The sequence below is a fragment of the Chelonoidis abingdonii genome, chromosome 11 (assembly GCF_003597395.2).
Source record: "Chelonoidis abingdonii isolate Lonesome George chromosome 11, CheloAbing_2.0, whole genome shotgun sequence".
Classification (NCBI taxonomy): domain Eukaryota; kingdom Metazoa; phylum Chordata; order Testudines; family Testudinidae; genus Chelonoidis; species Chelonoidis abingdonii.
In genome coordinates, this window is record NC_133779.1 from 51,349,432 (window position 1) to 51,367,258 (window position 17,827).

The window sequence follows — 17,827 nt, forward strand, 5'->3', positions numbered from 1 at the left end:
TGGAACAGCGCCAGCCCCTGCAAGGGGCCGTGGGCCAGCTGTGGAGCAGATGCTGCCCAGGGTCTGCGGGACCACTGGAGTTCTGGCTCTGCTTTGCACCCGCCCAGCAGCTAAGCAAGCATGCCCTGGCCCCTGGGCCCATTACCGCCACACCCGGGCAGAGATCGGTCCATCATGGCTTGTTCAGCCCTGAGACCAGTCAGCACGAGCCACTGTGTTGATTTTATGCCGCAGATGCTCCTCCCCGGGCGTTGGCATCCCCAGTTGGCTTCACACGCAAGCCGCTGAGCCGCCGTGGTCAGTTTGTGTGTCTCTCTCTCCCCAACCTGTTGTTTCAGGGGTTTTTCCGCAGAAGCCAGCAGGGCAACGTGACGTACTCCTGCACACGCCAGCAGAACTGCCAGATCGACCGGACCAGCCGCAACCGCTGCCAGCACTGCCGGCTGCAGAAATGCCTCAGCTTGGGGATGTCCCGAGATGGTAAGATGTTTGAAACAGCTGCCACGCTCCAACCCAGAGGTGGCTGCATTTCAGTGCTGAGTGAAGGATCCCTGTTTAAACAGCTGCCAGGCCCCACCCCAGAAGTGGATGCATTTCAGTGCTGAGTGAAGGATCTCTTAAAACAGCTGCTGCCTCCCTCCCCACAGGTCCCTGCATTTGACTCATTTCTTGTGCCCTGAAGTTAAAAATACCTGGCTCTGACTGTAAAAATATGGAGATTTCTTTTGCTTCTGCCGTTTAGTCCATCTAACCCAGTCTCTCATCTCTGACAGTGGCTGGTATCAGCTGCATTTGGAGTTTTTCAACAAAAAACTAAAAACGGTTTTTGGGTGGGGTGTGTTAAATGTGGTTTTCAGTAAAAAAAACAAACAAAAAAACAAAAAAACCCCAATTTTTTGTTGAAAGTAAAACATTTTAACCAAAAATGTTCAGTTCTTGACCAAAAATTGATCAGTTTTTGGTTTAAAAAACTGAAAAATGTCATAGAGAAAGAGATTTTTTTTCTGTAGAAATGTTTCTCTTTGACCACAAGTCATTTATCACCATGCTGCTAGACAAACAGCAGCCGGCTTCTGTCACAATCCCAAATTCTCCAGTTTAAGAGGCTCCATGGGTGAGAGTTTAAGCTGCACCCCCTGCAGGTGCTGGTGAGAACCTGCCGCCCAGGTGCCCACCCTCTTCCTTCTACACTGTTCTTAGGGTTGAAAGCACCTCCCAGTGTAACCTGGAGCAGCCTAGCTGGCCTCTATGTCTGTGCTATTATCCCTATTGTGCAGATGGGGAAACTGAGGCACAGAGAGACCAAGCACCTGAACCAGTGGGCCAAACTCTCTCTAAGTTATGGCAGCTTCTGCAGAGTTACCTGTGGCTTGTGGCACAGGGCAACTTAGCCATTAGCTGCATGTGCTCTGGCCCTGCCCCCAGCATGCCCCCTACACCAAGGCTTGACGTGGGAGCGGGGTCTGCGGAAGGCAGCGCCAGAGCCAGCAGAATCCCCCCTCAGCCCTTTTGCGGACTGCAAAGGCCTCTGAACGCCAGCAGAGCGGCACACAGGAGCTGGAACAAGAGCATGGGATCCATCTTCCTTTCCAGCCCAGAGAGGGGTCAAACATTCATTCTCTTCCGCCCCCTGGGCATAAAAAGGTTCGACACCAGACTTCTTAGCAGAGGAGGAGTCCTCGGGCTGGGGATTATTAAAGGTGCTAAAAAAGCTGACAAGCGGAGGCCGAAGGAAGTGAAAGAGAAGTGTAGATAGCGAGAGTTCGGGCTGGTTAGGTAGCACTGTCAGCGCACAGCCCGGAGCCAGGCAGCGGGGGAGGCAGGGGGGTTAAACCAACCAGGAGGAGAGTGAAAGTCACACAAACACACACACCCCACCAACCCAATCCAAGGAGGATGGAAAAAGTAGCTCAAGCCTTTAGCTGAGTGTCTCTCGGTGGTGAGTATGTAGGTCGCTCGAGAGAGCCAAAGAGCCCTACCACGTGGCACATGCGATCAGCCTCTCGCTGCGACCACGGTTCCTCTCTGCAGCTGGGTAGATGAGGCTTCTGCTCAGGCATGCGACCACATACAGACCCACGCGACCACACGCAGAGCACGCACCGTTGTCCCCGCTCCCAAGTGAGTGCCCCAAGATCCTGAGATAGCCGTCCCCCGCCCTAGATCCTGGGCGCTTCCCTAGTGCGAAGGATCTCAGGCTGGGAGTCGCTCCCCTGGCTTTTCCCAGATTGCTGGAGAGGAGGGAGCAGCTGCCAAGCTGGGAGCTTCTGGGGGCAGAAAGTCTGCGAATTGCCGCTCTGGGGCCTTTCATCCCCAAGGATCCCAAAGCATTTTATATCCCTGGTGATCAGCCACCTCTGAAATGCAGCCACCTCTGGGGTGGGTCGTGGTTGAGGTGGCTGCATTTCAGAGGTGGCTGATCACCGGGGATATAAAATGCTTTGGGATCCTTGGGGATGAAAGGCCCCAGAGCGGCGATTGGTGGTTCAAGCAGCCACAGAGCAATGTTGTCCTGGGGCGAGAAGTGAAAGGGATTGGAACCGTGGGGCAGAATGTAAATGACCTGAATTGCAGCCCTGCTCCAGGGAAAACGCCCAGGGCTCGCTAGTGATCCAGCTTGCATCCTGTCCGCTTGGTGTGGTTTGCTGCTGGAGGGGAGCGATGGGGGTTCAATACTGACTTGGGGGGAAAGCACCCCTGCTAGGTAGTCACCCCCCTGCTGCACCACCATTGGTGTCCCCCCATCCCATCCAAGTGCTGCCTGGGCCCCTCGCTTAACAGGACAAACTTGGTGGGTCTTGATAGACACAAGGAGCCAGACTCTGCCATTGTCAATGAGAGAGGCTCCTCTGCCCTTTCCGTCCCTGGCAGCTCTCTGCAGGCTCCTTATGGGACCCGCTGCCCTGTTATGGCTCCTGGATTTCCCAGGAGATGGAGGCCGCTGCTCAGGATCTCTGGGGAAGCGGCTGGGAGGGAGGGAGCCCAGGGCCCCTCCCAACGGCTCCGGCCGTGAACACAGGGTCGGTCTGAGCCCCGACTCGACTCGTCCCTGCCCTTTCGTTCTCCAGCCGTCAAGTTCGGCCGCATGTCCAAGAAGCAGCGCGACAGCCTCCACGCCGAGGTGCAGAAGCAGCTGCAGCAGCAGCAACAGCAGCAGCAGCAAGGCAGCGAAGCGGTGGCCCCGGCCTACTCCCTGGGCCTGGCTAACGGGCAACTCAAGCTGGCCTCCTCCCCAGACCTGCTGGAGTCCTCAGGTTGCTCCACGGCCCTCCTGAACGGACAGGCGCGGCTGAGCCAGTCTCCGGACGAGACGGTGGCTCTGGCCTACCCCAACGGACTGGCCAAGGGCCACAGCCGGCTGAGCGACAATCTGCGCGGCCCCTTTGCCAGGGACTACAGCCCCGAGCGGATCAAGATGGAGAGCAGGGCCAGCGTCTTCTACGCCCTGGAGATGCAGGCATCACCGGACCTCTCCCGGCTGGACATCGGCGGGGGCAAGCGGGGCCAGGCCGGGGGCGACGTCGGGGAGACCGTTGACTTCTACACGAGTCCCAACTTCACCAGCATTCTGGAGTCGCCCGATTCCTCGGTGACTGAGATCGGTGAGTCTCCTGGGGCGGGAACGCCCAGTGCGGCAGCCTCGGCCTTCTAGGGATACCCACTCAGGCTGTATTACTGGGGGACGGGGGTGGGGTTCACCATCCACACGGGGATTACGGGTCTTCTCCAGCTGTAAGCAGCAAACTCAGTCTCTTAGCTTCAGCTGCTCTTTGTTCTCTTGGCCTTGGATTCGATCCCCGGTGAAAACTCAGATGATGGTTCTTACACTCATCTCCCATTGTTCCATAGAATCAGAGAATCAGAGAATATCAGGGTTGGAAGGGACCTCAGGAGGTATCTAGTCCAATCCCCTGCTCAAAGCAGGACCAATTCCCAACTAAATCATCCCAGCCAGGGCTTTGTCAAGCCGGGCCTTAAAAACCCTTAAGGAAGGAGATTCCACCACTTCCCTAGGGAACCCATTCCAGTGCTTCACCGCCCTCCTAGTGAAAAAGTTTTTCCTAATATCCAACCTAAAGCTCCCCCACTGCAACTTAAGACCATTACTCCTTGTTCTATCATCTGGTACCACTGAGAACAGTCTAGATCCATCCTCTTTGGAACCCCCTTTCAGTCCATGGGAACATCCTGCTCCATATCAGAGGATAACAGCCTACTGCAGCAACCAGCTAGTGGAGTTACTCCCTCACTGACAAAGGAGAGGCCCATGTTTTTAACATTGCAGATTCAAACCCTGCTAAGTGCCGGGCTAGGGGGAGCGGGCAGATCGTTACACACAGGGGCCTGCGTGCCAAGGCTGGCAGTGCAGAGCGATAGACTCAGGAAACCACAGAAAAAACTGAAGGGAGAATCAGGGCTGTGGCCCAGGGACAGGCCCAGCCGTTCCCCGCGCTCCCCCTCTGAGCCTCGCCGCCTGCTGTCCACAGAGCACCTGACCCAGAATGTCCTCAAGTCCTACCGGGAGACCTGCCAGCTGCGCCTGGAAGATCTGCAACTCCTGAGGCTGGAGACATTCTCATGGGAGGAAGTCAGGAGCTACCAGAAGAAGGTGAGATGGGGGGTTGGGGATGGGGCTGGGAGCTGGTGGAGACTCCTGCCAGGGGTAAGTGCAGTGACTTCTATGCTCAACTGACGCTCAGCATGGGATAAGCTGGTGGCCAGATAACCTGGGAACCCAGCCTGCCGGGGTATGAAGCTAGGATAAATACCTCTCTTCCAGCTCGCTAAGGGATCAGTGGGGAATGTAGGCAGCGCAGCAGGAAGGCTTCCCAACCACAAGATCCATTACGTGGCCCGGTTAAGGCTGGGCCGGTGACTGGACAGGAGGCAGCGTATCTAAGGGTTTTGCTGAGAGAAGCGACTGATATTCTGCTCTTGGCTCTGATTGAGTCTCTGGCCTTTGGGCAAGTCCCTTATGGCCCAACTTGTTCCAAACTGAATCAGTTTTCCCAGGAGCAGAATCAGACTGTCCACCTGGAAATAGCCCAGGGGGATTTAAACAGAGAAGGGAGGGATGCTTCTTTTACAGACATTCTAGACCAGCCTGCAGGATTTTCTAGCAAGGATATTAAATTCTATAAGGTTGGCTTAAAAATTCTCTCCAGAGGGTGATCTCCTCTGTTCAGGTCTATGGAACCTTACTAAATTTTTGGAGGACTTTTCCATAGGGGCTGCCTGAAAATTGTCTTCCTAAATTATACCAGTTCCTCTGCTGGTGTTTCCTCTTGTACTGCGGTGGAAGAGCCTATAGCAAAGAGTTCTTAGCTGGCACGAAGCCCGAGCAAGTTTGTGGTCAGGGCCTGCTCAGCACTGGCTGCAAGAGGGGACTCGGCTGAGTGACCCGGCGTGCGGTGTCTCTGACCTTCGTGGCACTTTGGGATTTAACATCTGCCACGTAGGGCTGATGTTCCCCTTTATTGTTTATCGAGACTTCATTCAGCGTGCAGGGTTTTGTGTGAGTCACTGCTCGCTCAGCTGGGTTCAGCTGAGGACTTCACAATAAAATCAAGGGATGAGACAGAGGGAAGAAAATGAGTTTGTTTGATTCAGCAGCTAATTAAGATCCATTAACTAAATAGGAACTTCTGTCTGGTTCGCGAAATGCTTCATCAGCTTTCCAGACTTGGCCAAGTCGTTTCAGAGCAATTCATAATGGCCCTGGCACAGGAACATTGGGATCAGTACAGACTCCAGCTTTGGGCCCGGTGGGGAGAGGAAAGGAAAATGGCTAATGAATGAGCAGCCACTGGGCTTCTGTCTCTGTGGAGGAGACTAAAGGGTTAACTGCCCCGGCAGGACTCCTGAGGTCACAGGTGCAAAGTGCAGTAAAGAGGCTGGTTGAAAATATTCCGTTGTAAATGGTTTGGGGCAGAAACTTGCGGTTTTGACTCAGTGACATTTTGCGTGGAAAATGCCCCCTTCTCACGGGAAATTTCAGTTTTTCATCAAAAAAACGAATGCCCCCAAAATGGAAAATTTCGGTTGAGAAATGCCCCCGTGGCGACTCATGCCTCTGTTCTCCTCTCTGGTCTGGGCTCTCCGGCCAGACTTCATCCCCCACATTCCACCAGGGCCAGGGACACCCATGATGCACCGCCTCCCCTCGCCAAGAGGGGAGACCACAGTGCGTCATGGGAGATGTAGTCTAACCAGGGAGCCCGGCCTCTCGAGGGGAACAGGTGTCTGAGGCACCCAGACTACAACTCCCATGAGGCACAGCGGCTTTATTACCAAATTGAAATATTTCATTTATTTGATTGTTCGCCAACAAGTGGGCTTACGGGGCGCTTGCTCCACATGGGGTGGGGCACATGGGATGGATGCACCGGGCATGGCACACGGTTATGGGGCAGCCATGCCATGTGGCATGGGACATTTGGGGTTTTGGGGCAGCCACACCAGGCATGGTGGGTGGGGTAAGGAGCAGCTGTGCTCTACAGGGCGTGGAGGAGCCAAGTGTCATGGGACTTGGCCCACAGGCCGAGGGGTTGCCAGCCGTACAATGTGGTGCAGCTGTGGCCTTCTCTCTTCCAGTCCATGGAGGAAATGTGGGAACGCTGTGCCTGCCGCATCACGGAAGCAATCCAGTACGTGGTGGAGTTTGCCAAGCGGATGGGCGGCTTCATGGAGCTGTGCCAAAACGACCAGATCGTGCTTCTGAAAGCAGGTACGCATCCGGAACTGCAGCAGCCAGGCCCCCGGCATGGATGCCCCCTTTCCCTGGCTGGGTCAATAAAGAGGCCATCCCTTGAGCTCTCCGTGAGAACAGCTTCCCTGGGAAGCAGACCCCACAGGCTTTGTATTCGGAGGCACAGCGCCCGGCCCGCAGGGGCTGTTTGCACCTGGATTTGTGCTCTGACTTTCAGCCCCATCTCCTGCTGCAAGACCCCGTCATGCAACCAGTGCTGCCGTGCTGGGCTCCGAACCAGAAGCATCCTTGGGTGGGAGCCACAGGCTCGGCCCACATCCTGCACGGATGCCGTCTCCAATTGCACCTCCAGGGTGGACCATACCCTGAAAATTTCCCTGCTGCTCTGAACGGGACAGCATGACTCAGGCCACGTCTGCGCTGAAGTCTGCAGGGAGATGGGGTGACTGCGTCCCTGCACCAGCTTTAATCTAGCTAGCAGGGCTAAACATCAGCAAAGCCGCAGCAGCATGCGGGGGGTCCCTGGATATGTGTTTGCATTGCCAGCCCAGGCCCATGCTGCCACATCATGTCACTGCTATTTTCAGCCATGCCCATCCGGGCAGCGGGCACCAATTTGATAGCAGTGTAGATGTAACCTCAGCCTCTACCCCCTAAACGGGCGGGAGATACCATGCCTGGGGCTAGCTTACTTCCCTGGACCTCCCTGCTTTCATGCATAAAGGCAGAGGTGTTGGGACCTCCGCTAAGTCTGTTTAGTTTTGCAACTTCTTCACTGCCCCCCGCCCCGGCTCTGTTTTTGCAGGCGCCATGGAAGTGGTTCTGGTGCGAATGTGCCGTGCCTTTAATTCGGAGAACAGGACAGTCTTCTTCGAGGGCAAATATGCAGGCCCAGAGCTCTTCAAATCGCTTGGTATGATTTCTGCGGTATTACGCTAAAGCCCAGAGGCCCCACTTTGTCCAGACACAGAGCAAGAGATGGTCTCTGCCCTGGAGAGCTCCCAGACTAACACGACACAGTCATCTTCCTTTTACAGATGGGGAAACTGAGGCCCAGAGAGGCAGACCAAGATGGCACTTTTTCCCATTTCGGTAGTGAAATGAAGCAGCCAGGTTTTCAGCACTGCCCGGCTCCTCCCTTTGTTCCCAAGCTGGGTTGCTGAGCGTATTTGAAAACGCCTTGCCCAGGGTGTCAGCAGCCAAGCCAGGACTCGAACCCACATCCCCTGAGTTCCCGTCCGGTGCCTTAACCACAAGGCCGCCTTCGATCTCTCGCTCTTGGGACCCCCTCCCCACTTTATTACCCCAGCTGTTGGGAAGCCTCCTCTCCATTGTAAAGGGATTTTCACTGTTCTGCTTCTCTTCGAACCCTGGGTGAGAAATTTCTCTCAAGGAAAAGAGGCTCCACTAAGGAGTAACCACAATTCAAATGCGGCAGGCCGTGCCCAGCACCCCACCAGTACATGAGTCTGCTTGGCAACACAGGTGTCTCTCTGCCAGCTGCCAATATTAATATCTCTGCAGAGATAATCTTGGGGTGGGGGGGTGATGGGCCCTTCCCAGCCAGAGCAGCCAGTGCTGCCTGCTGAGGCCCCAAAGAAGATGCCTGCATTGGGTCACATCCAGTATGATGCTCTGCTGTGTTCAATCCGGAGCGGTGGCTTTGATTTTTGCCCGGCTGATATCTGAGGGGCTGGTTGGCAACAAGCTGTGGAGGTGTTTGCTTTCTAGGTCCCTGGTTCAAATCTAGCTCGTGGCGCTATGGCCCAACCAATGGCTGCTTAGGCTCCTTGGGTCAGTGGGCATCAGTTACTGTGTGTCTGGGCAGCGTCTAGTGAAATGGGGTCTGACTGGGCTGAAGCCTCTGGGAATATTAATATCTTCGGTAGCCTCTGACCAGTTCCCGGTGCCCAGGCGTTCACAGCGCAGCAAACCCCCGTTGTTGCCAATCTCAGAAGAGAAGCAGAGGATTATATGAGCCCTAGAGATTGGACTTCCATCCCAGCCCCAGCAGGTGGAGGAGGCTTGTCCTGTGATCCCAGGAGGGACAATGCGTCCTCAGCAATGCCTGTAGACCCTGTGGGAGGCTGGTTAGAAAGGAAGGCTAATCCCACCTCTGGGTGGTGCTGGAGAGGGGGCAGGGCTGCCCAAGAGGAAGCTGCAGGCGACTGACTGCTCTGCTCCGTTTCCCAGGGTGCAACGAGCTGATCAGCTCCATCTTCGACTTCGCTCACAGCCTGTGCTTGCTGCACTTCTCCGAGAACGAGATTGCCCTCTTCACCGCCTTGGTGCTCATCAACTCAAGTGAGCATCTGCTGCTGGCCTTCAGTTCTAGGGCCGCAGCCCCCATCGTGGGTGGGGGATACCTGATGTTAATTGCCAAACAGCCACATAAGTAGAGCTGGTCAGAAAATGGTGGGGGGTGGGTGTCCCTGGGAAATGTTGACTTTTTGACCCCTCCCCCATTTCACTCCCCCGGAAATATTTCACTTCATAATGGCACCGAGTAGGGATGTAAAGAGTGGTTTAAAAAGTTCACCAGTTAAACGATTAAAATTATATCATTTAACCAGTTAACCATTAACCGAGGTAGCTCCGATGGGCCTGGCACAGTGGGGGCTGGAGCTGGGGCTCACTCTGGCTCTGGGGTCCCACCAGCCCCGCTAGTACGATGTGAACAGGGCTGGGGTCCTGCTGGCGCAACCAGGGCTTGGGTCTCTCCTGCCAGTGCAGGGCTGCTTGGCTTAACAGCTAAGGTTGGTTAACCTTTTACATCCCTAGCACTGAGGTGCCCCCTGGGATTTGTAGCTCAAGTGCCTTATGCTCCCATTCTCCTCTATAGGCCTTATTCTCTGGCTGGACTACAGCTCCCATGATGCACCATGCTCTCATTTGCTGAAGGGAAGCATCATGGGAAATGTAGTCTTCCCAGAGAACCCGGTCCAGAGAGGAGACCAGGCAGATGAGGCACCGAAACCACTGCTCCCATGAGGAACCGTGGCACCCCTATAAATTGAATTATTTCAGTTTTTGGCCAAAAAATGTTTGCTTTTTGAGCAGTCAGTTTGACTGATGAAATATCACAATTTCAATGACAAAATTCCTGCAATCAAAACCCCCATTCTCCATCAAAAAATGATGGAACATTTTCAATCAGCCCCTCCCCCCAAAACTTTTCCTTTCTGAATCCAGTGTCCTCTGCTCTCCTGTCAGCACAGGTGGCCAAGCGTTTGGGTTTCACCCTGAGGTGCCCATTTCCAAGTCAGCGCCGAGAGTGCCACCCCTCTCCTTCCCCATCTGGTCATGCGAATGGAACCAGAGAGAGACTGATGGGGCTTTAGAGTCACCACTTCGCAGCCTACTGCATCCTGCAGGCCATGCAACCTCGAGCCACCGTCCTCAGGGACCAGGGCTCAGATCCTGAAAGGGAGCTAGACAGGGTTATTGTGGAGGGTGAGATGTCACTCCAGTCCCATTAGGAGGCCACTGACTAGCATTTGGCCAGGACCCCAGGGCTGAAACTGCAGAAAAGTTCGGCGGGAATCTCTGTTGCCACTATGAGGTGTTTGTGGCTGGCCAGACGCTGTTGCAGTCCTCAGCGCATAGATAACCCCAAGCGCTCAGCCAGCCTGGTCTGGCCACAGGGGACTGAGATCCATCCATCCTGCCCTTAAACTGTCATGCAGCAGAACTCCGGGCTCTAGGGAGGCAGTGCTCTCCCTCCGTCGTTCAGGTAGCATTGGCCCATGAAGAGAGGAGGGCGTGGGCCGAGAGAGACCCCGGCCGCCGGGCGGGCATGGGAAATACTCATCGGTGCCTTCTCCTGTCTCGGTGCAGATCGGCCATGGCTGCAGGAGAAGGGCAAGGTGGAGAGGCTACAGAATAACCTGGAACTGGCCTTTAAACACATGTTACGGAAAACCCACCGGGAAGGCATCCTGGCCAAGGTAGGGGCATGGTCCCACGGTCTTACCTGCCTCCTCTGTCACAAGCCACATGCCCTGCAGCGTAGGGCACTTCTCGAATGCTGCTGGTGGTATGAAGCCTGCTTCTGAGTCCCTTTACTGTGCTAGTGGGCCTCCAGCACTCCCATGCTGGAAGGAGCCAGAAGGGGAGGGAAGCTTGGGCTGCTGGACCTGTACCTGGTTACACGTGTCCAATGTGGATCGGGGACTGGGTGGCTGAGGGGAGAGATCTGCGCTGAGCAGACGATACACTCAGATTGGACATTAGGGACTCTCACTAGAGGATTCTGGGTATTATGCAAATATTCAGTAGAGGCGGAGGGTTCCAAAAATGGGCTTATGCTCACAGACCGGCAGCAGGCAGCAGAGCACAAACACGCACATGCACACACACACACTCACACACTCTGTCACACACATGGGAGCACATGCATACACTTGCACGTGCCTGCACACACACCCATGCGCGCACACACACTGTCACACGCACATACTCACATGCATATGTGTACCATGCATGCATACACACACGCATTTCCACATGCACACACACACAGTCTTGCACATACACACATGTGCTCTCACTCTGTCACACTCGCACACTCAAATGCACACATGCACCATGCACACATTCACACGCACACACTTTCACATGCATGCACACTGATGCACACATGCACATGCGCTCACACTGCCATACATATACTCTTGCACACTCACATGCACACATGCACACACATGTTCACATGTATGCACGCACATGGCGCACACACACTTGCATGCATGCACATGAGCTCACAGTGCCACACGCATACACTGCACACTCACATGCAATGTGCACCATGCACGCACACACACTTTCACAGATGCATGCACAGAGGCCCCATTGCCAACGGACTGCCATGTTGGTCTGTGAGTGCTCAGCAGAGGGGCGGAGGCCTGGAGATCCATGTTTATGCCGCATGCCTCTCTCCCCTGTAGCTGCCACCCAAAGGGAAGCTGCGCAGTCTGTGTTACCAGCATGTGGAGAAGCTGCGGTCCTTCCGGCAGATGTACCCCATCATCGTCCACGCCGTGTTCCCCCCACTCTACAAAGAGCTGTTCAGCTCCGAGTGCGAGCTTCAGGGAGCGGCGGCAGAATGATCCCCGTGGGAGGCCGGTGCCCAGAGACCAACTCCCATCTCGCACCGGTCTGTTGCCCCCCACCACCCCGGAATGGGAGGTAGCGGGGAGTGGGGAGGGTTGGACCAACTTAGAACCTGCTCCCTCCCATCCCCTCCCAAACAGCACAGCAGAGGGGTGCGGTGCAGGAGAGGGTGTGGCCAAGTGATCAGAGTAGACAGCTGGGAGCCAGGACTCCTGGGTTCCATGCCCGCCTCTGCCACCAACCTGAGCAAGTCACTGCCCCTTTCTCTTTAATGCAGGGGGTAGGGAGACCCCCTCCCACACACTCCATGGAGGTGGTGGAGCGACGCTTAAACAACCTCGTGAAGCTCTTTGAGGGTCTCAGCTGGCAGGTGCTACTGAGGCACAAAGTATTACTGGGAAGACGCCCTGAGCCGAGACCCCAGAGGGGCTGAGATCAAGGCGCTCGCTAGCTTTTCAGGGCCAAGGAAAATACACTGCCCACCATATTACTCCAGTGACTAGAATCTAGAGACCGGCCCGGGTAGTTCAAATACCTCATTTTTTATTTTTTATTTTTATTTGTTTTGATCTCCTTACAGATTTGTGGCAGGAGAATTTTTAACCAAGCTGTTTTAAGATGATAATTGTACATAACATAGAGATCTATTTTTAAACGTTTGCAGCACCAGGGGACCAGCCCCCACCCGCCCAAGCTCTTGTATTTCTGATAGCTTGGTAGAAAGTTTGCTGCATATTCTGCTGCCCCCTGCTGGAAAGAATCCCCATCCTCATGAAATTCTCAGGGTTTCAAACCCAACGATATGTTTTTACTCATAGTAAAAAAAAATATATATATATATATATAGATACTGTATAAAGTTAATATAATGAAAGGCTGGTTTTTAATGTTAAGGCTATTTTTGGAAAGCAACAGATTCTAATTTTCTTAAGTACGGGGCTTTACTGAGCGGGAGCTGATGGTTGTTTACAAGGAGAGTGATTTTCAAAATCGCCTTTTTCTAAAACAGCTTTTGCAATCCAGTAAAACGATTCCGACTGAAAATTGCTGGGGGGTTGTACCGCTGGGATTTGGAAGTACAGCCACTGCGACGGGAGGCCGTCCATGGACCTCAACCGACTCTGGATCAAGCCAGTAGATCATTCAGGCACACGCCTAACCTCAAGGCCGCAGTTGGTCCTACTGATTTCACAGGCCATTGTCCCATAGATGCGTGACATGGCTGTGAGGGGACGGCACTGCTGAGGGTTTGCAGAATCAAGCTCCACATTCCTTGTCTAGGCTCTTCCATTGCGCACGAGCACCGTGGAGCAAACCCCAAGGAAGGGGTGTTTGGCCCCCGCCCATTAATGCTCACCCCGCTCGCACATGCCTCTGACGACAGGACACGACCCCCGGGGGCTGCAACGTAGAATCCAGCAGCCAACGCGTTTCACTGAGAGGGCTGCAGTGAGGTCAGGGCCAGTCTGCGCTGCAAGGATGGGGGGGTGATTGCAGATTTAACCTTGCTAGCTTGGGTACCTATAGCACCCAAGGCAGAGCAGCATAAGCAGTGACCCACAGTTCTGGACGGGCTTGTACAGCCTGCACTGCCGTGGCGTCACTGCCCCGGTACGCCAGCCAGCTAGAGCCGTCACACCCTGGGATTGCAGGGCAGACCCACCCAAAGGGTCTGAGTTCCAGATGCCTAGCTGTGGCTAGGGGGGTAAAGGGCATCCCTGGGGAGAGGCATCAGCACAGACCAGTGTACTGCCCTCCATTTAGTCTCTGCATACTTGCCTCTACCTTCGTGTCCTGTTTGCTGCCTCAACCTCTGTCCTGCCCATGCTAATCCTTCGTCCTGGTTAAGCACTTTGCCCATGTAGCAGGAAAGCTAAATACAGGGAAAGATTTGCTGGGTCCCATCTTTATCTGCTGCAGAGCCGTGCCCTTAAATCTCTGTACGACCAGCGTTAATGCCAGGCCTATCTCTGTCCCTCCCGAGAGCTAGATATTTGTGAGTCTGCGGGAGCCTGGCAGCTCAGCAGCCTGTGTTCTGTAGCTCAGACAATGCAGGGACTGGCTTTTAGATCCAGAGATGCTACGTTCACCCCCCCAGCCTCCACTAATCCATCTGTGTGTCTCATGTAACAAGTCCCAAATCTTTGTTCAACCGAGATCTGAGCAGCCCAAGCAATATTTCTCCTCCCACAGCCCAACAGTTCTGCCTTGGCTTTTTCTCCACCTTTTCTCCTTCCTTTCATCTCATCTCCTGACTCCTGGACATCATCTGGCTCTTTCCATTTACCTGCCCAGTGTTTGCTGCTGTTTGAGCTGATGCGGTCCCATCTTGCATGGAAATCCAGGGGCGAGGACACGAGATAGCTGGCAAGGGAGCAGAATTCTTTGCCGGTCTCCAGTCCCAAATGAGCCATCTCCTCTCAACTTGCACTTTTAAGATTATTCAGCAGGAGCTTTACAAAAAGGAAGGTTGCACTTCGTTTGTCACCAGAGTCTAAGAAAGGCCTAACTAACGATGAGAAACATGCCTGGACTCCGGGCTGGTTGTCTTGCTGGGTGGGTGCTGGACTCGGAATTCATGGAGGAGCTGCTGATGCTCGCTAGCATTTCTTGGGTCCACTGGGCCAAGCTAACGATTCGGTAATGGGAAAACTAGAGCCACCTGGAAAATGCCCGTTATTTATTGTAGGAAATTTGTGGCTGTGGCGAGGAATCATTCCCCCCCGCCCCACATCCTGAAGTTTCTGATCAAAATGTTTCAGTTTTCTATAGAAAAACCAGCCCCCGCCCCAACTTAGAACCAAACTCACAGAGATATTCTTGTTAAAAATGGTCAGCAACATGAAAAGGGGAAATTTTGACTTTTTAGACAAAAACACTTGAATTTTTTGACCAAAATCGTGGTCAAAAGCAGAGGTGGGTTTGCCGGTTCCCTGTTGCTGCTGGCAGGTTCTTTGTTGCTGGATTGGACCCAAGGTGTAGCCATGCTGCAGAAGTCAATGGAAGGGGAAAGGGCTCCAATGTCCCTGGAAATCAGGCTGGGACACAGGTCTACGCGCATGGACACACACAGGGAATATTTACAAGTGCCCAAGGGCCTGATTTTTAAAGGTGTGTGGGTGCCTAACTCCCTTTGAAACCAACAGGTGTTAGGTGCCTAAATACCTTTAAAAATCAGGTTCTCAGTGACTTGGAAGCTAAGTCCCATTTTCAAAAGGGACTTGGGTACTTAGGCCCAGCACTTCAAAGAGAGCTGGGTGCCTAAACACCATTGGGGTACTGGGCAAACATCCTCCTGCCCACTGGTGTGAATCAGGAGTAAGTTCTGTTGAAATCCCTGGAGGAACCCCTATGCAAAACTGGGGCAAGGGAGATCAGAATCTTGGTCATTAATGGCAGTTCACCCCAGATTTGTAACAAACACCCAACTTCCTAAGCACCTTTGAACCTTGCACTGTCTGAATTCCAGAGGAATTAAATTGATCGACCCTCGAAACCATCTGCCTCCTTAAGAGCGTCACTCAGGACAGTCCTGTTTCCAGCACAGTAATAGACAATCAGACCCTCTCTGGCCTTAGGTCCTTTCTGAACATCTTCTAGCTTGATCCATAGCCATCTCTTAACCTAGCAACCCAGGGTATGTGCTTCACCGAGCCGCTAACCACTTTGCATTCATGTCTCGTTTATCATTGCTTTTTGGTTGCATTCTTTTAGTGTAAAATACCCAGTAATAATCCAATACATCTAACCCGCAATACTGTCATTCTGTAAAATTGTTTTAAATATTTAAATATGTCGTCATACCAGGTTTGTAAATATTTGAAAGTTGTAATTTTTTTTTAATAGAGCGATCATTCTTTAAAAAAAAGAAGAGGTTTTAGATTTTGTTTAATTTAATTCAACTGATGGTGCATTTTATTTTGTCTGTTTATTTGTCGCCCAGGGTTATATATTTACTTGCAACGGTTTAAAAAAATATATTATTCAGAATGCACATTGTAATGAAAACATTATTGAAAAGTGTCCAGTTTTCTCTGCTATTTTCAATAAACTAGGTTGCCAAGACATGGAGTCTGGCTGCTTATTTATGGCTCTGCGGATATTCATAGGGTTGCAAACTCTTGTGGTTTTATCGCGAGTCTAGGGCTGTTTTCTTATTTACTAATTTTCACCGTCCTCTGGGGCATGGAGCTTGGTTTGCCTGCTGGGCGTATCTCACCAAGCCAGTTCCCTGCCACCGCCAGGGCCTTGGGCATGGTCCGGATGGCACTTTGCTCCCTTCCTGGTCTCTGCCTGTGCTGCACGAGGACCAAAATGCTTTAGTGTAACTAGAATTTTGGGGCTTATATGAGGCTGTTTGAAGGGACATTTATTGGCCTGTGATACACAAAGAGCCAGGCTAATGGTCCTGTCTGGCCTTAAACTCTTATGAAATCTCCAAGAACCTAGGAGTCCCGGTCACAGATCAGAGCCCCACTGTGCTAGGCACTGTACAGACATGGCCATGATCATCAAAGTGTTTTATTAAAGCCCCAGCTTCTAGAGTCATGGGATGACAGGAGAGTTCATTTTTTAACAAAGCTGCTTGCCCTTGTGTGTGCGCAGAGGAAGGCTTGAAAGGCTCAGGAACAGCCCCCCAAATGGTTACTTTTAAAATTCTCAGGATTATTAAGCCGCACCCGGGATTTTCCAAATGCTTGGAGCTGGTGACAGTGGGGGCTCCCCAGACGGGCTCGGGGCCCCTTTGCACCAGGTACCTGCCCCAGAGAGCTCCCAATCAAGGTTTATGACAAGGCGGAACAGCTGGACAGAAAGAGAGCGGTGGGGCGGAGGGGAAGACAGTGGTTTGCCCCTTAGGCTGGGGGGCCTGGGCTAAGCCAGCCTCATCTCAGAATGAGCCGCACCTGAGGGGAACCAGGGACTTGCCCATAAAGAGCCCAGGCTAAAGCCCTGATGCAGGGCAGCTGGGGACAGAGCTGGACGGCAAGTTAGGGCAGGAAAGGCATCTGAGAGCAGCGACAGGGGGCTTGGGACTGGAGAGACCCTGACTAAACGGGAGAGACGGGGAGACCCAGAGGGGCAGCAGGAAGCCCCATAGCCCGGGTCAAACTGTAGCTGTCCAGGGCAGGGCCACAGAGCCCAGCAGTGAGGGGAGAGCTGGGTTTCCCTACCGGCCCCAGCAAAGGAGGCTGCAGGCTGAATCTTGAAGACGACAGCCCCAGAGGGGGCAGACGGGTCTGGTTTGCGTTCAGACATTTCTAGTTGGTGACCCCCAAAGAAACAGACTTAGGATGGTGGGAAACCAGCACAGCGCCTCAGCGGCCATCTGCAGGGGGCGCCCCACGGCGACAGGACTCAGTGACCGGGGCAAAAGGGGATGGGCTTTTGCGTGACGTTTGTGGTGCTGTAGCATGTGGCGGCCCAGAGTGGGGCCCCGCTGCGCCAGGCGCTGCACATGCAGACGACGCCCAGACACCGAGGAACTAACAACTAATAGTCTGGCAAGTTACAGTCTGCTCACGCATCGGCAGGGCAGGGGCTGGGGAGCACTGGCCCATCAGACCCAGCTGTCAGCCTGGTCCCACTGCCCTGGCTGCAGGCTGCACTCTATGGAGCTGTCTAGTCATGTTGCGGAAGCCAGAGTCTTTGCTACAGTAGGGGAACCCCCCCCACACCTTTGTGTCAGGCTGTTCCACCATCAAGTTGGCCACAGGCTTCCCCCCGACCCAACCTGCCCTCCCACAAGTTCCTCGCTACAGATCTTCCTCGGTTGCCACCATAGGGGGTTCAAACAGGCCCAGGGCAGGGATCCCACCAGGGCAAGAGGCAGCCAGTGATCTGTGAGCAACACCCAGGTGGGGAGGCAGATGGCATAGGCAGGAGAGTCCCTCGCTGGAATCCAGTGGAGGAACTAAGAGCTCATGCAGTGTCACCGAGCAGTGAGGCCTCTTGACTAATGGTGAGTCTGTCTTAGCCCTGCCAGGCCTGGACTCTGCCCCTGCAGTG

At 53.7% G+C, this 17,827-nt stretch overlaps 1 protein-coding gene across 4 annotated transcripts in view; it reads left to right on the forward strand.

The window, feature by feature from the left end:
* Positions 1 to 12,083, forward strand: part of RORC (RAR related orphan receptor C) — a 66,335-nt gene extending 54,252 nt beyond the window's left edge. For all 4 annotated transcript variants that reach the window (XM_032767995.2, XM_075071109.1, XM_075071110.1 and 1 more), the window contains 8 exons: positions 339 to 480; positions 3,069 to 3,602; positions 4,488 to 4,609; positions 6,595 to 6,727; positions 7,515 to 7,622; positions 8,903 to 9,013; positions 10,547 to 10,656; positions 11,656 to 12,083. In XM_032767995.2, coding sequence (XP_032623886.1) covers positions 339 to 480; positions 3,069 to 3,602; positions 4,488 to 4,609; positions 6,595 to 6,727; positions 7,515 to 7,622; positions 8,903 to 9,013; positions 10,547 to 10,656; positions 11,656 to 11,817 — 1,422 coding nt within the window. In that variant the 3' untranslated portion in view covers positions 11,818 to 12,083. The remainder of the gene's footprint in view (positions 1 to 338; positions 481 to 3,068; positions 3,603 to 4,487; positions 4,610 to 6,594; positions 6,728 to 7,514; positions 7,623 to 8,902; positions 9,014 to 10,546; positions 10,657 to 11,655) is intronic.
* The last annotated feature ends 5,744 nt before the right edge of the window (positions 12,084 to 17,827 follow it).